Source organism: Ovis canadensis, chromosome 11, assembly GCF_042477335.2.
Source record: "Ovis canadensis isolate MfBH-ARS-UI-01 breed Bighorn chromosome 11, ARS-UI_OviCan_v2, whole genome shotgun sequence".
NCBI classification, from domain to species: Eukaryota; Metazoa; Chordata; class Mammalia; order Artiodactyla; family Bovidae; genus Ovis; species Ovis canadensis.
In genome coordinates, this window is record NC_091255.1 from 43,660,112 (window position 1) to 43,687,129 (window position 27,018).

A 27,018-nucleotide genomic window follows, 5' to 3' on the forward strand; every position below is an offset into this window, starting at 1 on the left:
TAAAGAACATAATCACATTCCTTGTGAAATTAGGCCCGGAAATCACTATGGCTGGCCTGGAGTACTTCCTACCTTCCCACCTTGCATCTCGGACCAGGCTGCAACTTTGGGGAAATGCTTGCTCCCTGTGGTTCAAACAAGGCACAAACTAGCTGGCAGAAGCAGGCATTCTCACCAGCCGGAGGAGGCCAGGCATGGGGCACATGGTCCCTGAGGAGGTGCTGATGTGCTGCCCTCCTCCCCTGATGCTGCAGAGCTGCCAACAGCAAGGTCATCACGCAGCTGGTGCCCTGGTAGTCACAGAGCAGCCCAAGGGTGCCAGCTCCAGTACCCCTCCCACAACCTCTGGGCTCGCCCCAAGCATAGTAGCCCCCAGACTCAGGCTGGCGGGAGTCTTTGCTTAGGAGGGCTTGTCCGAGAAGCTGGGCATCTCGAGGGCATTAGAAACAGGCCGAGTGCAGGGCCTGGGCAGCTGGAGGGGGGTGCACTTGTGGAAGAAAGTCGACATTCATAGCATTTTCCGCTGCAAAGCACTGGTCACACTGCCCCATGGAGCACCATGCCGGACAGATCTGGGGCTTGACTGGGAGTCTGATGGCCGCTTGGCCTGGATTCCTCCCCACCCCCCCGCCCCCGCAGACTGCTGACTGGCCTTGTGCCCACCTGACCCACGCCCCACTCAGGCTCCACTGGAAACCAGGCTGTGGGCAGAAGGGCGGCTCCAGGCGTGGCCGCAGGGCCAGCACCACAGAGGCTGTGGGAGGGCGTCTGGTCTGCAGGGCTCTGGGGAGACTTGTATCTTTGTTCCTGAGGTGAGGGTGGCAGGCTGGACAGTCCAGATATTCTAAAAATATTCCATTTTTGGCTTTCCACGACCGAGGCCTGTGACCTCCGAGCCTCAGGCTCTCACTCCCCGATCCTCCTCTCCTGCTCCAGACACGCTGGCCTTTAAGTGCTGCTTTGAGTTGATTTCCAATTCTCCTAGAAGCCATACAGGCACATAGAAGTCAGACGGCATTGCAAGAACCATCTGGAGAACAGGAATATCTATGGACAAACAGGAACTGTTTGAGCACCTACTGTATACTGGGCTCTAGGTGCTGGGGGTGCAGCAGAGACCTCAACACATGCTCCCTCAGCTGACATTCTTGTGGGACTGCTTCCAACCCTTGTAGCCCCCTTACTTCTCAGTCACGTGCTTGTTTTAAGTGTGAGACAGTGTCTGACGCTTCCTACTGCAGACAAAGACTTTGTCCCTTACACATGGATCCCTGCACTTCCCCTCCCCCAGTGCTCACTCTCTTTCTGGATACATTAGCATTTGGTGCTTTGGTTTACATATTGTGATTATGTAAATATTGTTCACAGCTGAGCTGTGCAGTAGTTTATGACTACACTTTCTATTTCGTGTTGTTTTTCCAGGAATTAATCATTGACTTGTTTTCTTCTCACATCTCTCTGGGCACTCAAGGGGTCCTTTCAACCTGGGGCCCCTTCAGTTCTGGGAAGTTGGAGGGCATAACTGCTCCTTTTACAAACTCTTAGCTTATTTTGTTTTCATCCTTACCTGTACACCGACCCTCAGCGGGACCTTGTGTCTCCCAGGCTGCTGTGTCCAAGGGGACGTCTGTATTGGTGTATTGCTGTTGGTGTTCGTATTATATTGGTGTCTGGCCTCAGATCGGCTTCCTCCCCTGCAGACATTAATTTCACCTTCCTCCACTCTACTAAGTTGGTTACCATTTTTCTATTCATTTGACAGCTTCAAAAATTTTGTAGATTCTGTCCCTGTCATTGACTTTCCTGTTCTCTTTGCTCTTGTGAGTTTGTGTTTTATAGTTGTTAAGTCACTAAGTCCTGTTTGAGTTTTTGCGACTCCATGGACTGTAGCATGCCAGGCTCCTCTGCCCTCCACTATCTCCTGGAGTTTGCTTAAACTCATGTCTGTTGAGTTGGTGGTGCTTTCCAACCATCTCATCCTCTGCTGTCCCCTTCTCCTGCATTCAATTTTTCTCACCATCAGGGTCTTTTCTAATGAGTCAGCTCTTCGCATCAGGTGGTCCAAGTATTGGAGCTTCAGCTTTAGCATTGGTCTTTCCAATGAATATTTAGGACTGATTTCTTTATGATAGACTGGTTTGATCTCTGTGCAGTCCAAGGGACTCTCAAGAGTCTTCTCCAACACCACAGTTCAAAAGCATCACTTCTTTGGTGCTCACCCTTCTTTATAATGGTCCAACTCTCACATCCGCACATAACTACTGGAAAAAACCATAGGTTTGACTATACAGACCTTTGTCAGCAAAGTGATGTCTCTGCTTTTTAATATGCTGTCTAGGTTTGTCATAGCTTTCCTTTTAAGGAGCAAGCATCTTTTAATTTCATGGCTACAGTCACCATCCACAGTGATTTTGGAGCCAAAGAAAATAATGTCATTACTTCCACTTTTTCCCTTTCTATTTGCCATGAAATTATGGGACTGGATGCCATGATCCTTGTTTTTTTTTTTTTTTTGAATGTTGAGTTTCAAGCTAGCTTTTGCACTCTCTTCTTTCACCCTCATCAAGAGGCTTTTTTAGTTTGTACCTTAAAGTTTTCTTAGTTTACTATTATTTTAGTGGGGATTTAGGAGGGAAGGGAGAAAAATACCCTGGTTCAGTTCATGGTTAACTAGGTAGGAGTCCCCCTCATCTTATCTCTGAGCATCTGCTGTGTGCCATGGAATAACTTAAGTTGGCCCCTACAGCCAGTTTCACATAGCTTTTTTTGGTCACCCAAGTTTGAGCTCAGAAGACACCTCCTCCAAGAAGGCCTCCTTGGCCACCCATCTAATGAAGCCACCCTGTCATGTTGCCCTGCTTACTTCGTTTTTAGTTCTTATCACTATTTGGAATTATTTTATAGATTTCCTTTCATTGATGTATTTGGTTTCTTTTTCAATCTCCTCCAGAAGGCTTGCTCCATGAAGGCAGGGGCCCTTTCTGTCTTGTTCTTCACTGCTCCTTCAGCACCTAACATGGTATCAGGCACAAATAGATGCTCAGGAAATATGTGTTGGACAGATGGATGGAGTTGAGCCTGGGGTCTCCAAGAAGCAACTTTAGCATAACTTAAGGAAGAAGCTGGTAATGGTCAGAGTTTGCTGGGATTGGAAGATACTGCCAGTGAGAAGGTGAGACCCTCATGGAGGCGGGGGGTGAGTTCAGGCCTGGGGATGGCTGACAGGGGACACAAGAAGGACGTGATCACTTCCAAGGCCTGACTGAGACAGGTGATTGGTGTAAGATCACTCAGCTACTTCCTGGTGGAGCCAGGACTCGCATCAGACCAGAAAGCAGCCCTTTGCAGACAGATACTGGGATATGTCTGGTAGTGGCATCAGCCCAGTCTGGACACAGTTCTTTCTCTCTTCCCCCTGGTCCTGTGATCTTGGGCACTTGGCGTGAGTCTGTTTGCTGTACTTCTCCCCCAAACCATGGGATGAGAACAGCTCTCAGGTTATGGGTTCTATGTTGAGCCTGCTAGTAAAATGCCTGGTACATAGCAGGTTGTTCCTAGTCAAGGCTAAATGGCTGATGTCATCCTTCCTGGTGGTAGGACCTGGGCCAGGTGCTTGAAGCCTTGAGCCTCAGTTTCCTGCTCTGTGGGATGAAGGTTTGTCCACACTGGCCTTGCCGGGCCACGTGAAGTGTTGGACTTGGAGTGCAATGCCTGTCAGTGAAACCTTGTCCCTGCCTCCTGGGCATGAAGTACTTCACATGAGGACTTGGGGACAGACAAGCTCCAGGCCAGGGCTTCTGGGATGCTCAGAGGCCCCTGGCACCTGGAAGGTTCCTGGGGGATGCCTTGGGTATCTGTGAAGCCCTGCAGGGTCCTGGGCAGGACAGACCCTAGGGCTCAGTCAGAAGCAAAGTGCTTGGCATCGTCCCAGAAAGCCGTGGCAGGAGTTTGGGGCAATGTGATTTGCCCAGAAGAGTGTCGCAAACTGGAGGCTTGGGCAGGGAAAACTCCATCTCCCTCTGGCCGTTACAACAGCAGCTGTGCCACTACTAGCAGCCTCCGCCCCTCTCCGAGCCTCCGTCTCTCGTCTGATACACAGAGACGATGGCGGCAGCGCGCACCCTGCTGCAGTACTGTGGGCCTTCCACATGAGTTTATGGTGCACCTGTGGTGTGGTGGGGACACTGCAGTGACCAGAGCAGTCATGCCTCCACGCAGCTTGCTTATAGTGAGTCCACAAAATAGTGTGCTTTGAGGGATTAGCACATAGTAAGACTTGCTGTTTTTCTCATAGAGCCACCTAACTGGTGTGAACTCACCACTGATACTCAAGAATGATGACAGCTTAGATAGAGCAGGTGAGCTCCTGCATCCCCGCCCATGACCTTTCCTCCTGTGTAGACTGCAGCATCCAGGCCTGACCCTGAGTAAGAGGCTCCCATCTCCTTCCAGGCTCAAAGGTAACTACTTCCATCCCTAAAGCACCACTTCTAGCCAGAAAGAACTCAGCCCCCACCTTGGAGCAGCTCAATTCTGCTGGAGATGCAGGTGGGGTTGCAGCCACTGGCAGAGCTGGGGTCCCTCGGGGGCAGTGTCAGGGAGAGCCTCCCCTCCCTGTTTCAGAACTGGGCCTTGAGGGGTAGGAATGAGTCAGGTGGAAAAGGCAGGAAAGGGCATTCCCAGCTAAGGGAACAGCCTTTGCAAAGGAAGGTTCAGGGAGGAGAGCTGGGGCTGGGAGTGGCTGGGGCTGGGAGACCCCTGGGGAGGTTCTCTGATGAGCGTCAGAGCGTTCTTGGCTAGCCCTGTTTTGTAAGGCTCTCTGGCTGCTGCGGAGGAACTGGGGGCAGGAAGCACGGGGAGGGGGCAGAAGAGGTCCTGGCAGTGCCCAGGGCTCCACAGAGTGACCAGCTGAGGTCCAGCCACCATGCCAGGACTGGCCACCAGAGGGCACTGTGGGCGCAAGCTGAGGATGCCCTGCTGCATCAGGGCTGTGTGTTCGTGCGTGCGTGCGTGCGTGTGTGTGAGTGTGTGTATGCGAGTGTGGCTAGTGCGTGCGGATAGTGTCTGTGAACGTGCCTGAGCCTGAGTGGCCGCTCCGCGGACAGGTAGACGCTTGTGTATCCCGCTGTGCTCCCGACTGTATGCATGTGTATCTGGGGCGTGTGCACTTGCGAGTGGGAGGGGGCCGAGGGCGTGAGTGAGCAGGGCGCCTGCCTCTAGGCCTTTGCACACGCCGTTCCCTTCCCTGGGGTGCTCTTCCCTCCCCTCCCTCCCCTCCTGAAGCTGCAGTGAGGCTCTTCCCCCGTCTCTAAAATCACAGCCCCGCCCCCAGAGGCCCGCCGGTCCCTTCCTTCCTTTACCGGGAACACATCCCCTGGCGATTATAATCTAATTTGGCCATTTCGCTTGTGGGGTTCCCTCAAGAGTCACCTCCCAGAGGGCCGCCATCCTGGGCTCAGCCATCCTCTCTCCAGCCCCACCCCCCACCCTGAACCCACCTCCAGGCCCACATCCTGATCTGGCTACACCCCTTTCTCTGAGTCCACATGGAAGGGTGTTGGGGACTTATTTTCTGCTACAGGCACCCTGTCCAAAGTCCCTCCTGGCTTCTGAGTGGTCGGGGAAACCCAGCTTCGCTGTGCTGCTTAGAGGCAGAGGGAGGCCAACAGCCATGGCTGCAACCAGGGAGCTCTGCGTCCAAGCTGGGCTCTCACAGGTGGTCCCCTGCACAGCTCCAACCCTCTGTTTCTGGCTTCTCTACCTGATGAGCTCCTCCTGGTTTTTAAAGGCCCAGTCTCAAAGTCACCTCCTCTGAGGAGCTTTCCTGACCTCACCCAGGTGGAGTCTGGCACCTTGTTCACATGTCTATTTATAGCAGCCCACAGGGAGTTTTGTGATTCTCCAGCTGTAGAATCACAAAACTCCCTGACTAAGCGTCACCTCCTGCAATGGCAGGCCTCGTCTGAGTCATAGGTGCCATAGGAGCAGGCTGGGTTGCGACAGGAGTTGCTTCCAGTGTCTGCGGCATGCTTTCCATGCTTCCTTTGTTCATTCCTCACATATTTTTTAGGCACCTACTATGTGGAACAGGGTTGTGCAACATAGCATAACATGTCCACAACCCTGGGCTGTGCAACAGGAGTGCTGCAGAGAGCGAGTTGGCAAGAATCCTGCCCAGGATGGTCTGACGGTCCAGAGGAAATAGGAAAGGTGTTGGTGGCGTCAGTGCTGTGCAGAGGAATACAACTGATTTGGGTGCATGGCCAGAAGGCCTCTTAAGGTAGTTCATTTAAGAGGATACCTGCAGGGGACTTCCCTGGTGGCCCTGTGGTTAAGACTTCACCTTCCACTGCAGGGGGTCAAGTGTTCAACCCCTGGTTGGGGTGCTAAGATCCCATATGCCTCCCAGCTAAAAAACCAACAGGTAAAACAGAAGCAATATTGTAACAAATTCAATAAAGACTTTAAAAATGGATCCCATCAAAAAATCTTAAAAAAAAAAAAAAAGAGGAGGCCTACCGGATGAAAGGGACCAGCTCCAGGAATCATGGTGGAAGGCTGGGGGGAAAAGATGTATCAGGCTGAGGGAACAGCAGAGGCGCAGGCCTCATGGTAGGACCGGTATTCGTGGGTACAAGGGGCAGCACTGAGAACCCGCTAACAGTGCGGGGGGAGCACAAGTCCCAGCGGTTGGCAGGGGCCTGAATCCAGGAAACCTACCGGACCAGGCTTGCAGTCTTGGTGGGGAGGTGTCTGTGCTGTTGCTCATTTTCCAGGTGGGTAAGCAGCAGGTCCAAAGGTCACAAGACCCATTTGGGACCAAGTGCTCTGGGCCACTCCAGACACCCAGGAGTGGTGAGCCCGGGTCAGTTTCCCATAGGAAGTTAACAAACACTTGCTGGGCATCTAGTGAGTGCCAGGCCCTAAGCCAGGCACTTGTGAGCTCACACTCATGAACCCATTTCAGAGAGGTTGCCCTGTCCCTGTAGCACAGGTATGTCAGCAGGCATGGAGATGCTCAGCACCCACCTCTGAGTGGCACGGTTGGCATTTGAACTCATAACCTGCTGAGTCCATAGCTCCTGTCTTTCTGCCCACGCCCCGGGTGCAGGAGGAAATAATGATAATAAGGAGGCCTCACCTTATCTCATCGGGCCTCCTCATCACTGTGAGGGTGGGCCCTATGGCCACCTCATCTTACAAATGAGAAGGCTTCAAGCCTTTCTAGGAGGTGGTGGAATCTGCTTCCCTCACGTGAGGTGCCTGGCAGGTGACACACTCTCGCCCACGTTAAGCGAGGGACTGACCTCGTGACCTCTGCTAGACTGTTCATTCTAGTGACCTGGTCCCAGTGCCAGATTGGTGAGTGGCTCTTGAAATCCCCCAGGCTCCACGTGGGAGCAGGAGAGAGGGCTGGTCCGTCCGGAATGAATAGTCAACAAACACCTTCTGAGTGTCTGCGGAAGCCTGGGTCCCTTCCTTTCAGCAGCGCCCGGAGGCGGGGACGCGGAAACAGGCTCCGGGGTGACACGACTTGCCCAGGTCAGCCTGGCCAGGAAGTAGTCAAAGCGGGATGTGATCTCGACCCCACCAGGGGGCGGGCGCACTTTGACGCCCGCAGCACCCACTTTTCCGCTCCCCGGGCCGCAGCTGGGCGGGCCTGGGGTACCCACGGTTTCTGGGCACTGCAGCCTGCGCACCCGGGGCGGGCCCGGGAGTGGGCTGGGCTGGTTTCCTGACCGGCAGCGGGAAGGACCCGCCCGAGCCCCGAGGGGCGGGGCCTGACGGGTTTCCCGGTGAGGGGCGGGCTTGATAGTCTGTGGGAGGAGCCGCGCCCCGAGCCAATGGAGGGTGAGGCTTGAGTTTGACGGGCAGGCCCCGGACGGCGTTTGATAGGCAGGGGCCGGGCCCGGAGACTGGAGGGCCAATGGGTTCGCGGGGCGGGGCCTACGTCGGCGCAGTCCGGCTGGGGCCCTGCCGCACTGCCCAGTCTGGCCCCGCCGCCTGCCGCGGACACGTCCCTGTTGCCGCCCTGCCCGCCGCCCGGGCCGTCCGCCTGCCTGTAGCCATGAGCGCACTCCGCCCGGGCCGAGCCCGCCACCCCCTGGACTAGTTCTGCCGCCGCCCGGACCCGCCCGCACCATGGAGTCTACTGCCCCGAGCCCGCCCGCCGGCGTGCCCACGTCCAAAGGTAGGAACGCCCGGGCTGCGGACCCGACCTCTGCGCGGTCTCCTGGCCGGGCCCGCACCCGGGCAGCTTCCCGGCCTGGAACCCCTCCCTGATCGGTCTCGGGCCCAGCCCGAACTCTGGCGAAGGTTTCGTTCTGATCACCCCACACCGGGTCAGAAACCTTGCTTGGACCTCCCCATTTGGGCCTTAACTGCAGCATGGACAGGAATGAACACTCCCAGTCTGGGTCCCTCAGTTGGGTCCCAGGTGGGATTCACTCCCATCTTGCACCCAGCCCCGCTCCACTCCTGCGTCCCAGGGCTGTATGCTGGCTGGGGTTTAACTGCCCTTCTGGGGATCTCTCTGTAAACGCCTCCTCCCATGTGGGTGTCCTGGCTACAGTCCAGCTCAGATCTCCCCTACCTCTTCCCCAAGGCTCTCCATCCTAGTAGGCCCCACCATGGCCCCATTCCTGGCCGTCCTTCAGCCCTGTCTCGGTGAGGGGGAACCTCTCTTGGCCTCCCATCACACCTTACTGCATGGCCCCTCCACTGGCTCTGCTCATCTGGACTTGCAGGCTTCTCTCTGCACCAGGGGAGCTCACCTCCTCTTGTGCAGGGTTGATTGCTACCAGGTCTGTCCCCGCTGTCTGTGGGTCCAGGGCCAACTGCCGGGCGGTTGCTGGCTATGCAATGGTCTTGCTTTTGTCTTCTCCAAGCAGCCGGCCTTCTTGGAAATTTTTGTGAGGTGGCGGCTGCGGCAGCAGGATTTGTCATGCAGAGGGGGAGGACGAGACTTGGAGGGTGAAAGGGGGATTTTTTTTTTTTTTGGCAGGAAAAGGAAAGGATGTTTTTGGCATGTCAGAGTCTCAGAGGGCTGGACTTTGTGAGAGATTTCCAAACCGGACGCATCCGTAATGAATGGGCTGCCCCCGCCTCCCTAACCTGCTGCTTCACGCCAGCAGCAAGAGTGTCCTTATCACACCTACCTTCCGTGGACTTCAGGCGTAGGATGTGAGATAGTGAATACTAAAGAGTTCTAGGCAATTGTGGGTGATGATGATGAGAAGCCTTAGCAGACAGTCTGACTGTGTTACTGTTACCATTTTTCTTGCTAGAAAGGCCCCAGCCATGTGGGATCCAGGCCTTGCCTCTCCTGGATTGTAGCTGTAGAGTGAGGAGGAGAAAGGTAACAGCTGGCCCTTAGGGACCCTAATCAGGGGTTACCCCTGCCTCTCTGGGTGGGGCCGGGGTGGTAGCTGGAGCGCTTGTGGGGTCACAGGGAGGGTGCGGGTCCTCCTTCCCTGCTGCTGCTCCTGGTGGCTGCAGTGGCTGTGGACCCGAGCCCAGCAGGCCAGGTGGAGGGTAATTAAGTCTTAACCTAAGTGGGAGGCTGGGTCCCTGACTGCTGCCTAGCTACTGTGAGTACCCGGCAGGGACTTGCACCGAGCCGACCTCGTGGAGCTTGGGAACCGGGAAATCAGACATTTCTCTTCCCCAGCTCCAGGTTTAGGCCTAGCCTGGCCAGGCTGTGAGACCTCAGGCAGGTCCATCAACCACTCTGGGCCACAGGGTTTTCGTGGGCAGAAAGAAGAGATTCAAAGCAGTGTTTGTTTTTGAAGTCCCTTTCTGCTCCTCATCAAAATAAAAATTAAAGTTGCAAGGTTTGGAAGGGAGAGTAGTCAGGCGTATGAAGGAATAAAGCACTTTGGGGCAACACTCATATGCTGTGTGACTTGAGCCCTGGTATTGTCTTCTCTGAGCCTCTCAGCAGAGAGAGGGCCAGGATGAGTTTCCAGTTTCTGGGTCTGGATAACAGATGATGTTGAGTGGGTTGGATGGAGGGTCAGGGGTCTACTCAAGGCCCAGGGACACCCTTAACCTCTTTGGGGTTTGTGGCAACACGTGGCAGGGAAGCCACAATGCCTTCCCCCGAAAATCCCAAACTTTTCCCATGTGCCATGCATTCACCCATGTATGGTTCACAGCCTCATTCACAGACAAGAAAGCTGAGGCTCAGAGGTTTTCAGCGCCTTGCCTGAGGTCACACAGCTGTGACAGATGGAGGCGGGGTTCTAGTACTCAGTGCCCAGTGCTCCCCTGTGTCCCTTTTCTGTGCTGGGTGCTTGGGCTGAGCTGGTGGGACACTTCCCCTTCCCCCATCACACCTCTGTCCAGAAGCATCTCCTTGAGTCCATGCCTAACCTGGAGGATGGCCTGAGCCAGAGATGGTGCCTTATGTGTGCATAACCCTTTACAGCTGGCACACTTCATGCTCACTGCAGTGAGGCCCATTTGACAGGTGACAAAACTGAGGTCAGACAGGAGGAGTGGCTCGACCTAGCCCCTCCCATAGTGATGTCCTCCTTCACGCCTTCTTGAGGAATTTGGACCAAGCAGGGTGTGGTTGGCACCTGACCTTAGGGAACTTTACCTCTGAGCTTCCTGCCCTGCAGGGGTGCCCTGCCCTGCCTTCCCTGCCCTGCCTTCCCTGCCCCTGGCCTGGGGAGTTTCCAAGAGTGCATGAGGCCCCAGGCCCCATAGCCCTGATATTTTCCCAGGCCCCCTTGCCCACAGGCCATCTCTGCCCGGGGTCAGAGGCTGAAAGCAGCCAGGGTCAGAGGGCATAGCACAGTCTGGGTCTGCTGCTTCCAGCCACATTTGTCCTTGGGGTGCCCCCAGCTGCACTGTGAGTGCTGACCCCATGGGCACTTCCTGGTTGATCCTCCTGCTGCCCCCTGGGCACACTGAGGCTGCAGGCGCACAGTGTCCTGGCCTTTCCTGCCATGTGGCTGCCCTCCCCTACCCGTCCTGTCCCTGGCTCTTGGAAAGATTGGAAGGTGGCATCTTGGGGACTTTCCCCACCCCTGGCATGACGCACAGGAAACTGTCTATCAGCCAGCCTGTGGCTCAGGGCCTGAAGGGAGCAAAGTTCTCAGCCACTTGTGCGGGGAGAGGGCTGGGGCAGCGGGAGGCTTCCGGCGGGTGAGTCAGCGGGCACTGGGCACTGACTCACTCTTGGGGCATGCCAGCCTGCCGGCTGCAGCTTAAAGGGCCAATGCCTGGCTGCTGGTGGGTGGGAGAGGGGCTGAGTCCCCACCTCATGGACCGGCCTCTGGTCCTGGGTTGGGCGTGGAGGCAGTCCCCTCCCTGGACCTGGTACGGGGTGGCTCCAGACCCCTGCTCCTGGCCCCTCGCCCATCCCCCGAGGAACTTCCTCTTGCTCATGGAGCTGGAGCAGGTGGTGGTGACTGTTTGCTGCCTTCGGCCCAGGGGCTCCTCCTGCTCAGATGTGCAGCTGGGGGCTCCAGGCTGCAGAGGAGCAGAGGTGCCTTGAACTCCCACAGAGTTGAAGACTCTGGTCAGATCCCAGTCCAACCCCTCCGCTGTAATGTTGGACGTCCACTGCCCGCTGTAATGCTTTCAGTCCTCTGGCATTGCCCAGCTCTCAGATGCAAGGCCTCAGCTTCTTCACCTGCAGAATGGGTATGGGAGCCCTGCATGCTGGCAGCTGTGAGGATGTGTGTAGACAGCCTCATCCCCCTCGCTAGTACCAGGTACAGGGACAGCAGAGACTGCCCTCTGTCTACGAGGAACCTCAGTGAGACAGGAAGGGGGGCAGAGCCTGGGCTCAGGGGTGGATGGGCCTGTGTTCAAATTCTGACTCACTCCATTGCTTCCCAGCTTCCTCAAGTGCCCTCTCTGACCCTTAGTCTCCTCTTCTGCAAAGTGAGAGTAACCAACCCCCCATCTCAGAGTGGTGGTAAAGGTGGGAGATAGTGTTTGTCAAACAAATGTCATCTGTTATTTTCTCGTTGTTATGGTGGTGGCAGTTGTTCGTTGGTGGATGAACAAACAGAACAGGGACCTTGATGGTGGACTTTAAGCCCTATGACATGACTCTGGCTGCAGCTGGCACCTGCCAGGCTCTGGTCCCCACACTGGAGCCGGGAGCTTCATGGCCTTTTGGGCCCTCCTGGGGAGGGCTCGTGGGGAGCAGAGAGAATGGGATGGTTGCCTCCCCCACAGTGTGGGGCATGTGGGACCAGGAGTCAGGAGAGTGGGAACCTCCTAGGCCAGCTGCTCAGTGGGCAGAGCCCCTTCAGGGCCAGGCAGGGCACTTGTTGTGGGTATGCAGGGTTGGGTGAGGACTGTCTTGACCAGGGAGCACCCTGGCTGGAGAAAAGGAGGCGGTGGGGGAGTGATTCTGAAGGTCCAGCTTCAAGGTTTGCCACGGAGCTGATGGGGAGCAGCCGGGAGGCAGGGCCTTGGTGGCTGTGGGGAACATTGCCAGTGTCTTGGGAGGGGTCACTGTTGGGCTGCAGGGGAAGAACAACACACAGAGAGCCCCATGCCAGCTGGATGAGGGAGGCGGGCTGGGCCTGCCCGGAGCTCAGCTCTGCACGCTGGGGCTCCTCGCCTGCAGGGACTGTACCTGCTTCCCTTTGGCGGTGCCTCTCGGAGGTGCTCACAGCACTGCCACGTGAGTCAGGCTGCTTGCCCAGATGCTTCTGTGGTTGCTTCCCCCTCAGTGGCTCTGGGGACCCCTGGCCCCCAGAAAGGGTCACCAGACTCACCCTGATGGGGACAGGTACCTGTCACCCTCTCCCTGTCCTGAGGACCCCTCTCTGGGGTGTCACTGCAGGCTGAACTGGCAACCCAGGGGTTGTCCTGGCTTCTCTGGGAGGCTGTGTCCAGTCCCCCTTCCCCACCTGGTGCCCCTCCAGGCAACCCTGAACTGTCCTCCTGTCGTGTGGGGCCTGGGCCTGCAGCCGCTGCTGATGCCTCCCAGCAGGTGGGCATCCATTCCTTTTATGTGTTTTAATTGCACGTATATCGCAGACAGCGCAAGGTTATATAGAATGTACCTCTGCATTTTAAGGAATAAAGAAAAGTGAATTCTGTACTCCTGACACCCAGCTAAAAAATATCTCACATTTCTGTGCCCCTGAAGCCCTTCAGTGTTGCCTCTTTCTGATAACTGTCCTGACTTTTGTGCTCATCGTTTCTGTATTGTTTTAAATCGAGCCCTAAGGTACATGTGGTGTATTTAAGTTCACTGACTTGCAGGAGTCCTGGGCCAGCATCAACACTGTGGTCTGTGGGGCCAGCGCTGATGTGTGGTGGGGGTGGGGAGAGGCTGGAACTGGCCGGCAGTGAGGAACTGCCCCATGGGGGTGATACTGGGGCCTCCGTTGAGGGTCAGCGTGTTAACATTTGGAAGCACTGAGTGTGTCTCAGCGTCTGTAGCTGTTATTGCCTCAAGTGAATCTCAAGTTCCCAGTGGTACAGTGTTCCATCTGGGCAGCTGTACCACCAGCCCTGACTTTCATTGACTGCATCATTGTATAGCTTCCAGGGTTTGTCTTAAGATTTTCACAAGCGAAAGGTCCAAGGGGACGAGTGAAGGGCCTCGGGTGTCAGCAGAGGTGTTTGGGCACCATCAGGGAGTGTAAAGGGATGCACTTCGAGCCCAGTGTCTGGGGACCAGCAGCAGAGGCTCAGTCCTGACCAAAGGCCCTGACCCAGGCAGCCCTGGGCCCACTGGTGAGCATGCGCCCCGATGGCACAGCCTGCAGACCCAGAGCTGGGTCTCCACTTGCTCCACACTTGCCTTGGCTCTTGTGCAACCCTGTCACCAAAAGCAAGGCTCTCTCTGCGACAAGTTCAAATCCCACCTTTGTGCCTTACAGGCTGGGTGGTCCTGGGTAAGTCCCTCCCCTTTCTCTGAGCCTCAGTATCCTCATTCATACAGTGGGGATGAACAAAAGCACCTGCCTGTTCAGTAGTCAGATACAGCACTTAGAGCAGCTCCCAGCCTGCATTGAGCTACGTCCCCACTTCTGTACCTCCAGCCCAGGCCTGCTCAGGACCTGACTGGGCACCTGGAGCCTGCCCCTAGCACAGGGGTGTGCCAGCTGCCCAGCCATGACCTCAGTGTGGAGTGATTTCATCCCATTTTTACAGACAAGGCAACCTGGCTGGTTGTCGGAGGTGGGGGCCTCACTCTTAACGCCCTCTTGTCTATGATAGCAGCAGCCTGCCACTCAGACGCAGGCCTTTCCTGTCTCCTCTAGGCGCCACGATGCCCCTGGAGGAGAAGCTCGCTTCACCTCACTTAGGGAAACCAGGGCTCTCCACTCCAAGGAGCCTCCACAGCCAGGCCCACATCTGCCACAGTGCCCCCAGTGCTGAGCCCACAGGGAGCACCAGGCTGGGCCGGGGCCACTCAGCCCAGCAGCCCTGCCCACCCCCCAGCCCACCACCCCACAGTGGTTGGCCACACGCTGGCTTCCTAAGCCCCGGGACCCCACCTCCCTTGTGCCCCCACCTCCTGCGGCCCTACTCATCTGCAGAGTCCATGGGAGGACCCCAAGCCATCCAGCTCACAGCCTCCGTCCCCTCATCACTGAGCAGGCAGGCCCTGAGGCCAGGTCTGAAGACATTCGGCAACTTGGGGTGCTACTGGCATCTGCGGGGTAGAGGTGCCGCCCCACAAGCCAGGATGCTCCAGCCCAGGACGCCCAGCCTAGGGAGACAGGCCCACAGATGAAGGGGGCCTGGGGGCCCTCTGAGGAGAGGCTGCAGGTGTCTGCCCACCCATCCCAGGCAGATGCTGGAGCCCCTCCCAGAGGTGGATGGTTCACCCTGCTCTAAGTACAGCTGGGCCTGGGTCTTGTCTCCCCAGGGGCACTGATGCTCCTGCCCGTCACTGGACAGCCGTGCCAGCCCCACCACTGCTGGGCCCAAGCTCAGGGGCCCAGGTGGGTTCACAGAGAGGTGCTGAGGCTATACAGTAGGGTGTGCTGGAGGCTTGGTCCAAACCCAGTCCAGAGGTGGCTTCAAGAGGGTGTGCACACTGTGGCAAGGGGTGCAGGTCTTGGGTGGGAGGCTGGAGGAGGCACTGGACCGCAGGAGAGGCGTGTGGTCACTGTTTCTGCTCCGGGTGGTCTAGTTCCAAGCACTGGCTGCCCAGTGCTTGCGATGCCCATTCTTCAGCACCAACTGAAGGCTGGGCACCGGGCCACATTCTCAGCTGGCCAAGAGGCGGGGACATGACTGCTTGGAGAGGTGACCCCTCGTTGGTCCCCAGGAGGTGTGGGCTGAGGAGGCATTGCCTTGGGGCTCAGGCCCATCCAGCTCCTTGGGGAGGGGAGCGGGCTTCCTGGGGCCCTTGATGTTGGCAAACCTCAAACAGCAAAGGAACAAACTGTGCAGGTGTGGAGAGAATGAGCCTGGTCAGAGCTGGCCCTGCCTGTGCCTCAGGGAGTCCTGTCCAGGGGTCTGGGCCTACTCCCGGGAAGGTTGGACCCTGCTGGTCCCCTTTCACCTCATGCCCCAGCTGGAGCTGGGGACAGGGCTCCTCCCAGATGGGGAATCTGAGGCCCAGAGGCGTGAAGCCTTCCTGGGGCAGTGGGCAGGGGTGAGATGAGGCCTTGGGTCCAGCTTCAGGACTGAGTCTGCCCTGCCTTGACCCCTGTAGGCCTGCTGGGCTTATCTCCCCCGCCAGTCCTCACCTCCTCCGCACCCCCCACCAGCCGGGAGTGAGTTGGGGTGAAGTGCTGATGGCGTCAGGTGTGACTGTGGATCCTCATGCTTCTCCACCTGGGCCCTTTCTGGGGCAGCTGAGGTTGAGAGAGGCCAGGGTGCCTGCACACAGAGGGCCTGCACACAGGGGGCCTGCACATGGGCGCCTGCACACATGGGGCTTACACACAGGTGCCTGCACACACAGGGCCTGCACACAGGGGGCCTGCACACACAGGGCCTGCACATAGGGGGCCTGCACGTGGGGCTTGTACACGGGGCCTGCACACACAGGGCCTGCACACAGGGGGCCTGCACACATGGGGCCTGCACACGTGGGGCCTGCACACAGGGGGCCTGCACATGGGGCTTGTACACGGGTGCCTGCACACACAGGGCCTGCACACAGGGGGTCTTCACACAGGGGGCCTGCACACGGGCGCCTGCACACAGAGGGCCTGCACATGGGGCTTGTACACGGGGCCTGCACACACAGGGCCTACACTCAGGGGGCCTGCACACATGGGGCCTGCACACGTGGGGCCTGCACATGGGGCTTGTACATGGGTGCCTGCACACACAGGGCCTGCACACAGGGGGTCTGCACACAGGGGGTCTGCACACAGGGGGCCTGCACACAGGGGGCCTGCACACGGGTGCCTGCACACACGGGGCCTGCACACGCGGGGCCTGCACACAGAGGGCCTGCACATGGGGCTTGTACACGGGTGCCTGCACACACAGGGCCTGCACACAGAGGGCCTGCACATGGGCGCCTGCACACAGGGGGCCTGCACATGGGGCTTGTACACGGGTGCCTGCACACACAGGGCCTGCACACAGAGGGCCTGCACATGGGCGCCTGCACACAGGGGGCCTGCACATGGGGCTTGTACACGGGTGCCTGCACACACAGGGACTGCACACAGGGGGTCTGCACACAGGGGGCCTGCACACGCCGGGCCTGCACAGAGGGGGCCTGCACATGGGCGCCTGCACACAGGGGGCCTGCACATGGGGCTTGTACACGGGTGCCTGCACACACAGGGCCTGCACACAGAGGGCCTGCACACGGGCGCCTGCACCCAGGGGGCCTGCACACATGGAGCCTGCACACACAGGGCCTGCACACAGGGGGCCTGCACATGGGCGCTTGCACACAGGGTCCTGGCCCATGTGGGTAAGGCCTGTCAGACAAAGCCCCACTTGCTGGGTGGCTTCAATACTGGACTTCCTGTCTGGTGGCTGGAGCCCATCTAGGTGTCACAGAGCTGGTCCTGCTGTGGCCGCAGATGGTCATCTTCCTCCCGGATGCATGTCTTGTCTCTATGTCCAAGCTTCTCCTTTTTAAGGAGCCTGTTGTGTTGTATCAGGGCTCCACTTTGTGACCTCACTGTGACCTGGTCATTTCTGTAAATCCAAGTAGGATCATGCTCAGAGGTACTAGGTGTTGGGACTTCAGCTTTCACTCTTAAGGCCTGGGAGTGCAGGGGCCTCATGAGGGCTGGGGAGCAGGCGCATCTTCCTTGGGGGTGCTGTCTTTTCTCAGATGACCATGGAGTGACTATTTCAGGATGACCGGCGGGGCTTGGACCCTCTAGCCTGGGCTGGACATGTCCTGTGGGTGCCCGGAGGCCTTGGGGTCCCATCCTGGCACTGACCACAGTGGCCCTTGGCATCTGTGTCAGTGCCGGGCCCTTGGGGCCTGTCCCTCTCTGTCCCTGGGGATATTGGTTGACCAGTGATTGACTGCACGCTCCCTTCTCTCCCTTTTAGGAAAGTCCAGGAGGAAAAAGGATTTACGAATCTCCTGCATGTCCAAGCCGCCGGCGCCCAGCCCCACGTGAGTTGGCCTCTGGTGCTTCCTGGAAGGCCTCCTGCAGGGGCCAATGTGGGGGCCAGGCCGCCTGTGCGGGCGGCATCTTCTCCAAGCAGCTGCGGGGGCTGTGTGCCTCACACGTCCTCTCGGAGCTCTCCTTGCCTTTCTGAGGGCATGTCCATGTGACAGGCCATGTGCTGCCCCACAGATGCTTGGTGACTGTGGGGGAGGGCGGGGACCCCCTTGAGAGGGCAGAGCTCTCTGGGGCTCACACCTCCGCTCTCCCCTGCAGGCTCCCCCGGAACCTGGACTCCCGGGCTTTCATCACCATTGGAGACAGGGTAGGTGTCAATAGACCCTGGGAGGTGTCTGTGGGTGGAGACAGAGCTGGGCTGTGGAGGGGGGCTGGCTCCCCGACGCTGACCAGGTGGCCCATCTGGTGGCTACCTCCTGGGCCCTGGGGAGCTAGAGTCACGGTGCTCAGTGTGCAGATCCCTGGCTCTGCCCAAAGGGCCTGCATTTCACTGGCACCTCCCGACGCCAGTGGTTCCCCTGGGAGGCCGTGTGCTGCCCACAGGACATGCTGACAAGTCTTGTTCATCTGCCTGCTTGCTTCCTCTGGCAGCAGGTCAAGAGGGAGGGTGGGCGACCAGGGCCCCACTGCTCCCTGGGAGACAAGGCCTTTCTTTTGTCCTCTCTGTGTCCCCAGAGCCTGAAACAGGGACTTACACAATGTAGGTGATGAATAAGTGAGTCTGGCCACCTGCGAGGGTGGGGCGAGAGGAAAAGGGCATCTCTTTAGGGCCCAGCACCTCTGGGAGCATTTCCCAGGCTGATGTGCTGACACCCTGTAGTAGCCTTCTGATGTGGGTGCTGTGCCTGTTTTAGAGAAGGTGAGGGGAGGCTCAGAGAGGTTACATGACTTACCCCAGGACACACAGCAGAAGTGGCTGGTGCAAGACTTGAGCACAGGTGACTGGCTGGTGATTCTCTTTCTGCTGCCCCAGCATCTCCACTGGTGCCTGACTTGGCCCCTCTGAACCCTCTCTCCTTTCTGTCCCCTAAGAACTTTGAGGTGGAGGCGGATGACCTGGTGACCATTTCAGAGCTGGGCCGAGGTGCCTATGGGGTGGTGGAGAAGGTGCGGCATGCCCAGAGTGGCACCATCATGGCCGTGAAGGTGAGCAGTGTCCCCGACCCAGGGCCATCAGAGCCGGGGGCACCTGGGGCTGCACCCCTGCGGCCCGGGCTCTAACTGCAGCCCCTCCCCCCGCAGCGCATCCGAGCCACCGTGAACTCTCAGGAGCAGAAGCGCCTGCTCATGGACCTGGATGTCAACATGCGCACAGTGGACTGTTTCTATACCGTCACCTTCTACGGGGCCCTCTTTAGAGAGGTGAGGAGACACAGCCAGCCTCCCCTCTGGCAGGGAGCCCAGGAGCTCGGGCTTACCCCAGGGGATGCTGCACCCAGCCTTCTCAGAAGGCTGTCCTGGATGGGGTGTGGGGGTGGGGACAGTATGTTGCCGGTGAAGGGACCCATCGGCCAGGGTCAGAGCTGGGATGAGCCGTGGAAGTAGGAGTCTGACGGGGGACAGCCAGTGTGACAGTCGGGGAAGGCTGCCGCGTGGACCCAGCAGTGTAGGCGAGCCTTGTCGGGGAGGGGCTGGGAGGTCAGAGAACCCCTGAGGGCTGAGGGGTGGAGGTGTGTCAGAGGCTGGCTGGCTCCATGGGGAGGATGCTGGGCCAGGTAGCCCTGGGCAGATGTGGCTGAACTATGGCTGTCTACCTGCAGGGAGATGTGTGGATCTGCATGGAGCTCATGGACACGTCCCTGGACAAGTTCTATCGGAAGGTGCTAGACAAGGGCATGACGATTCCAGAAGACATTCTTGGGGAGATCGCTGTGTCTGTAAGTGGGGTTGGGGGGGTCCCAATGGTAGTGTTTTGGGCAGAGCTGGGCCCCCCGTGTGGCCTCCAGCTGTGGCCCTGCAGCTGGGCAGCTGCCCTTGGAAGCCCCAGGTGCCCCCACCCTGGACCGGAGCCTGCTCAGGAGACCCCAGGGCCCTGGAGCCACACAGATTTGGCAGAACCAGGATCTCTGGGCCTTCCTGTGCAGTTCCTGAGTTTTGAGGCCACAGAAGAGAACTTAGTGTTCACAGCTTCCTTATCCTGAAGATGCTTGGAGGCAGCTCGCAGAGGCATGTGGTCAGGGGAGAAAACCACGGGTCTTGAGCTTGCATGTCCTAGGGCAGGCGCCTCCCTGGGCATGAGCACCCAACAGCCAAAGCAGAAGGGGAGTGGGGTCTGTGTACCTGTGGTCCTCATCCCTGACCGCAGCTGCGAACATGTAAACATACCCCCCCCCCCAGGGCTTTGAGTCAGGATCTTTGGGGTGATTCCTGTGGGGAGTGGCTCTGAGCATGTAGCCCAGTGACTGCTGGTAGAGGAGGGGGCGGTGGATGCAAGCAGGCTGCAGAAGGGCCAGATTCTACCCAGGAGTCTGGTGGAGGGAGGGACAGCATTCTGGGGGTTCATAAGTCAGACTCGCCAGGGTCTTGGTCACATCACCTGAGACCCTGGCCCATTCAGAGCAGTGCAGGAACCAGGTGTATCAGTATCAGGGTGGCCAGGACATTACAGCAAAGGCTGGGATGTGGGCGGGAGCCTCAGGTGGTGAGGGGCTGGGTGTGACCTGGGAGAGGGCGACAGACCGCCCTGGCTGGGGAGCCTTCTGGCTCTGTCACTGTTGATGGACCTGTCTCTCCCCACCTCTCATCCCAAACACCAGATCGTGAGGGCCCTGGAACATCTGCACAGCAAGCTGTCCGTGATCCATAGAGGTCAGTGCCTGGACTGGCTGGGGAGGAGGGGCCTGGCCTCATGTACACGTCCCCGTGGTCCTGCCGGGCCTGCAGTGCCAAGGCTCTGGGAGGCGACAGGCCGCAATGTGCCCGCTGGGTCCAGGCCGCTGTCCACTCCTCTCAGCCATTTCTGTCAGCCCCCAGGCCCAGTCCCAGTTTTGTTCCCTGGTGCTCAGAGCACGGACAGGGTTGATCTTCATCCTGGGAAGGCCAGCCCATCTTGTCTTGACATGTTGTTTACGTGTTGAGGAGTGTGCAGGTGGGATGTGTACCGCTGCACGAATCCGATCATCGTTTATACTGGGTCACGCCCACCCTCCCCTCCCTTTCTTGCCCTGTGACGCCCCAGTCCCCGACTCCACTGATTTTCTCATGGGGGTTGGTTTTGCTTGTTCTCAGCCTCCCAGTTGGGCCAGTGATTCTGAGACTCAGTGGGGCTGTGTGTGTCCTGCCTGTCCCCTCCCTCTGTGTTCTGAGGGGTCTGCTTTTCCACACAGAGTTCACTGGGCTAAGCCCCTTTGACCACTCAGTGGTCCCCAGGTCACTGCTATTGGCAGGTTTTCGTGGCCCCTTTGGGCGTCTCTCTGAGCCCCTGCAGATGTCCTTGTAAAAGGCAGGAGGGATGCACATGTCTCCCGTGCGTGTGCTTGCTGGACGGCCCCGCTGTGCCCCCTAGTTCACTCTGTGCCCACTCCATGTCCAGCTTGAGTCCTGGGGCTCTGGGATTTCCCACAGACCTGCCTCCTGTGTTTGAGCTGTTGCCTTGTGCTTCCTGGCCAAGACTGCCGACCCCTCAAGGTGGATATTGGGTGGTTTACAGTGCTCATACTGTTAGTGATGGGTTCCCTGCATTTGGGTGGACCCCAGAGCCAGAGGTTGCACTGGTAAGTGGAGGCTGAGTCCCAACTGTGAAGCTGCAAAGACACGGTCCTGGGGGAAGCCCTGGAGCTAACTTCTCTCCCCACCTGTGGCTGGAGGCTGGGGCTCCTGACTGTGTGGCTACCAGCTCTGACCTGGGCAGTGGGGGCCAACAACCAGTAGCTGAAAGGCGTGTCCTACTTCTGGCAGATGTGAAGCCGTCCAATGTCCTTATCAACAAGGAGGGCCACGTGAAGATGTGTGACTTTGGGATCAGTGGTTACTTGGTGGATTCTGTGGCTAAGACAATGGATGCTGGCTGCAAACCCTACATGGCCGTAAGTGGGGTGCCCAGGTCATGCCCAGAGGAAGCAGCCAGGCTTAGGCACCTTAGCTGTGTCCTGCTCCATCAGGAATGAGGCCTCCCCAGACCCCGAATTTCCTTCTAGAGGGAGTCTCCTGCTCAGCCCTCTCCACCCCTTTCTGACTGGCCCCACGGTGTCCATTTGGATGATAGGTTTCACCTCAGCGGGGTGGCTGGTGGGGCCTGTGGGAGTTGCTGATACCCCAAGGTGGGACCCCCAGGTGTGGCAGCTGTGTGGCAAGACTTAGGCTTCCACCTCGAGACCCCGGCCCTCACCAGCCTCAGCTTCCACACTTGCTCTGGGGGAGGTAGGATGGGTGAGCACTGGCCCCTACGTTTTGTGGGGGGCAACCAGACCCAGCTGAGGGGGCCTGGGTGACCCTGCTCTGGCTCCTCTTCCAGCCCGAGAGAATCAACCCAGAGCTGAACCAGAAAGGCTACAATGTCAAGTCTGATGTCTGGAGCCTCGGCATCACCATGGTACGTCCTGGGGCACCCTTGCTGGTTGGGTGGAGCACAGGTGGGGGCTGTGCCAGGTCTGTGAGCTTCTGGGGGCCAGATAGTCTAGCCTGGACAGAAGGGTTGGTTGGCTTCACGATGTGAGAAGAGACAGTGCCATCAAAGATTATGGGGTCCTTAGCAGAGTGTCCGCAGGTGCCTCACACCCTCCCTGGGTTAGGGCAGCGTTATGCCGCTCTCGTCTGTGACCACTTGCCTGTTGGACTTCCTCAGGGCTCGTGCTCACTGAGAATGCACAGCCAGCTCAAGACCAACTGGCTCCTTGTGCACGAGGGCTTCACGACAGTGGCGAGGCTCAGCCTTGCCCTGCTCGTTCTTGCTGCTTCTCCACGTTTACTCCCACGGATAATGCTGTAGTATGTGTCTCTGTGCCCAGAGGCTGCTTATGTTTTCATTTTTTGAGCTCTTTTAGAAAAAATTACCAGGAGAGGAATGACTAGGTCCAAGGTTTGGACACTTCTCTGTTTTTGTTCTTGAGCTCTGGTGGCCACTACATCCTTCTCTGCAGCCCAGGCAGGGTCCTCACTCCTGTGTGCCGGAGTCAGTGGAAACTATAGGAAAAAAAGGAGGCTGTCTTTGCCCTATGAAAATCCAGGGTCATAGCCGTTCCCGCCACACTGTGTCACCTCCATCTGTGGGCCTGTTTGTGTCTTGGCTGGAAAGGAGCCTGGGGCCTGATGAGAAGGTCCTTTCTGAGCACAACTAGTGACCTGTTTTGGTGTGTCTGCTTGAGACGAGGTCTCTCCTGTTTATTACGGTGATCGCTTGTCAGGGTAGTGGACTTGAATTTTCATGTCAGTGGTGATCGCTTCTCAGGGAAGTGGACTTGAATTTTCATGTCAGTAGTCAAAACTGGAAGCAGAGGTTGTGGTGAGACAGCCATTCTTTGCTACAGATGGCTCCTGCAGGCGAGGCGCGGGGCACAGGGGGATCTGGGTCTGGTGGAAGCGGTGAGGCCGTGGCAGCCCTGTGTCCCGGGAGTCGGGGAGAAACAGTGACAGCATCCGAGTGGAAAGGCTTCCTGGAGGCGGAAGCGTTGGACATGGGCTTACAGGTGTTGGTGGCTGGGTGGTGGGGGCTTTGTGGAGGAGGAAGGGCTGCGGACTTCATTTCCTAATGGGGCCTGGTGGATTGCTGCACAGGCCAGGAGATGAACCTCTTAGTCTAACATTCCTCCTGAAGCTCATGAAAATCATTTCATTTCCTGCTTGCCTTTTCGCTAATAACAACAGCCCACATAAACGGCAGCAGAAGCTAAGGTGTTGCTGAGACATTAGGGAGGAGGGAGTGGTCTGTGGGGAACTTCGAAGCTGATCACTCTTCTAAGGCTCTTTGGTGACAGTGGCCTTATCGGGAGCACCCCAGGCTGCCAGCCCTCTGATTTTTCCAGGTTAACTGGAACCTGGGTTTTAATGCAAAACCTTCTGAATTCAGATTGTTTGAAAACCCGATAGCCAAGCCAGTCAAAACCCAGGGTTGAATTTGTATCATGAGCTACAGTCTTTGCTGGCTGGGACAGAACCAACTCCTTTGTCCCCTTGGCTTTCATCTTTGGACTGATGTCACCTGTCAGCCCCTTGACCTGCCTCACAGCCCAGCTCTGGATGCTGGACCAGGACAGGCAGGATCTTTGAAGGCTTTGCTTCCGTGTGCAGAGCGTGGGTGTCTCTGACCCAGGGGTGCTATCTCCACTGCAGATCGAGATGGCCATTCTGCGATTTCCTTACGAGTCCTGGGGGACCCCCTTCCAGCAGCTGAAGCAGGTGGTAGAGGAGCCGTCCCCCCAGCTCCCAGCTGACCGTTTCTCCCCTGAGTTTGTGGACTTTACTGCACAGTGGTGAGTCTCAGCCCTGCTCAGACCTGAGGGCCTCCCTGAGCCCAGTCAGTACCCCTCCCTGCCCTGGCCAGATCCCATCCTCCCTGGGCCCGGTCTCCTTTTTGAGCAGATAAACCCCAATAACAGCATCAAAATAGAAGGCAGAAATAGTTAGAGTATAAGGATAATTTGACAAGCTATGGTCCTGGGAGGAGTTTTTAATACAGTTCCTCTAGAAACGGACAGATCACATAGATCAAAAAAGAAAATGAAGAGTATATGGAGGATTTAAATACACAGTAAATTTGCTTTTGTTGATGTGTAGAATTTTGTATCACATTAAAGAATGCCCACAAGATCCTTGTAAAGATTAATTATGTTTGAGATTACAGAGGAAATAAGGGAAAAGGCAGGAGGCAGAGTCTTATAGGCCACATTCTCTGACTGGAATTAGATGGAACAGGAAATACATAACTATGGAGAAAAAAAGCTACAAGGAAATTAAAAGTAAATTCTTCTAGTATACTCTTGGGTTATAAGAGAGATCTAAAACATACAATCATAAAGTAGTGAGAAGTGAAGACTTGAGAATCTAACATACCAACAGCTATGTGCTGTGGCCGGAGAGACGCTCAAGGGAGAATTCACAGCCTTTCTTTCTTTCACTGGAAAAGAAGAAAGTCTTAAAACAGGTGCGCCTGGCAGGCAGGATCATTCTCTCCCAGGACCCATGGTAAGGAGCTTCCTCTCTCGATTAAGGACACCAAGCATATGATGGTTAGTGGTAGCATGTTAGTGTTGGGATCATTGGAAATCTCCTAGGTCACTATTGGTCCAGTCTCTCTGGTGGGCACCACGGATCCCACTCTGCCCTTGGAAGCCCCCAGAATAGTTCAGCCCTTTCTTTCCTGAGCCTCGGGAGCATGCGTGTCCCCTTGCTGCTTGGGCAGGGCCAAGCCCAGCCTGACCTAACTGGCCTGGATGGGCTGGATTCGCTTCCCTGCCATCCTGGCCCCAGCCTACCCTGTTCTCTCCTAGCCTGAGAAAGAACCCCGCAGAACGCATGAGCTACCTGGAGCTGATGGTGAGTGCGGGTGGGGCTCTCTGGGAGAGGGCTGCCTCTATGCACAGCGGTGGGCAGCTCCTCTGGCTTGCCTCTGCATTCACGATTCTTCGAGGGACTTTGTCGCTCATTCTCTCATTCACTGTGTCCTCCGGCTCCCTCTTTCACCCTTCATGCCAGGCCCTTGGAGTGGGGCAGAGGGCCAGCAGGGCGGGTGGGCCGTTTTACTTGGAGGTGTCGGGAGGTTTTGCAGGGGAAGTGGGCCTCGAAGGATGAATGAGGGTCTTCTCTCTGATGGAGAGGGCACTCCACGTGGAAGGCCCATTGTGGGCAGAGTCCTGGAGTGTGCAGGCAAGAGCGAGTTGAGGGTGGTAGTGAGAGAGCTGGGGAGGAAGCCTGAACACTGTCTACCTGGAGGGCCTCCAAGGGCAGAGGTGCTGGAAGGGTCAGGGTGCGGGTTAGGACTAGGGGTTGGCTGGTTGCCCCTCCAAGGTGACTGCCTTCTGTACCCTCAGGAGCACCCTTTCTTCACCTCGCACAAAACCAAGAAGACTGACATCGCTGCCTTCGTGAAGGAGATCCTGGGAGAGGACTCGTAGGGGCAGGGTTTGGACCTGCTCCAACCCTCTGTTGGGGCAGTGCTTGCCCACACCCATAAGCTACTGCCGCCCTGGCCTTGGGCACCCAAGAGGAATCCAGGGGGCTGCTCCTGCCTGACAGGCAAGGTCCCAAGTGCCAAAGAACCAGACCATCGGGGACCCCCAGTGCCTCTGCCCGTGCTGCTCCAAGGACCCCAAGACTCTGGACTTGGAGGGCCCTGATGCCCCTCACAGAGAAGGCAACCCTGCCTTGTGCAGGCCACTGCCTTGGCCCAGCCCTGGATGCCACCCAAGTTGTATATTTTTTTATCTCTGAATGGACTGAATGGACTTTGCACACTTGGCCTAGGCTGGCCACACCTCTGTCCCGGCATTGGTTGGGGGACCCAGCATGGGGATGAGCCACGTGAATTCCCTGGAGCCCCCACAAGGCAGGTGCCAGAGCCGCCGAGGCCTTCACCCCAGCACTGGCAGACGGGACGCTAAGGGCACTGGGGTCACCTTGCCCTTGCCTGCTGCCTCTAGGGGTGTTGTTTCACCTTTATTTTTTTAATTTATCTTCCTGATTTTTTCTTTCGCTTTGTGGGTTTGGCTGGTTTTTCTTGCATGGTTTGGAGCCGATCACTTTTCTGTCACCTGCTAGGGGACCAGCAGGCTAAGACCTGCCCTGTCTGCTCAGGCTGGGGTCTTGGGAGATGGGCCTAAGGTCTCCGCTCAGAGAGGTGCTAGGGGAACCATTCAGCTCATTCTCCTTGGTGACTGGCTCAACAGGGGCTGTGGATTTGCTTTTGGTATTGTTTAAAAATATATATATATATATATATTTTTTGAAGAAAGGACTGCCTGTCCAGGGTCCTGTCCCTGATGGGTTGGGGCAGTTGGCTGATTGCTGTTTTAATTAAAAAAAAAAAAAAGTGGGGCAAAAGGTTGTGTGACTGTGTGTCAGAGCTGTGAGCCCTCCCGCTGTGCAGTGGTGGCTGGTGGGTCTGAGGGACAGGGACAGGCAGCATGGTCAGGGGGGCCTCCGGGCTTCCAGGGCTGTGCACTTCCACATGTGAGGAGGACACAAGGCTGCCTCCGGACTGTGACAAGGCTGCAGGCCCTTGCTGGACGCTGGACAGAGCACAGACTTAGGCCTAGTCCCCTGGGGGCATTGACAAGTGCATTGTCAGGCACTGCACCGGGGCTGGGTGGCCACCTCACCGAGGGTAATTTCATTATTCCCAGCTCACAGATGAGTCCAGAGCCACACAGCTCAGGATTGGAGAACTAGGCTCTGGGACAGAGGGAGTGGGGCAGCTGGAGGATGGCCCCCTTGGCAGGGTTCTCTGTGATTCTTGAGGCCTGGGCTGAAACCCTCTTCCTTTAGACTGAAGTAGAAGGGAATTTATTTGCTCACATAAGTGTGCCTGGCTTCAGGC

The 27,018-nt window shown here is 57.3% G+C and overlaps 1 protein-coding gene across 1 annotated transcript; it reads left to right on the forward strand.

Moving 5' to 3' along the window:
* Window positions 1-7,942: 7,942 nt before the first annotated feature.
* On the forward strand, window positions 7,943-26,522 carry MAP2K3 (mitogen-activated protein kinase kinase 3). The gene is made up of 12 exons (XM_069543091.1): window positions 7,943-8,191; window positions 17,473-17,539; window positions 17,808-17,856; window positions 18,582-18,695; window positions 18,792-18,911; window positions 19,310-19,426; window positions 20,306-20,357; window positions 21,447-21,574; window positions 22,003-22,080; window positions 23,817-23,956; window positions 24,974-25,019; window positions 25,514-26,522. Exons 1-12 carry the CDS (start codon window positions 8,143-8,145, stop codon window positions 25,595-25,597), a joined length of 1,044 nt encoding a protein of 347 aa, XP_069399192.1. The 5' UTR covers window positions 7,943-8,142; the 3' UTR covers window positions 25,598-26,522.
* The last annotated feature ends 496 nt before the right edge of the window (window positions 26,523-27,018 follow it).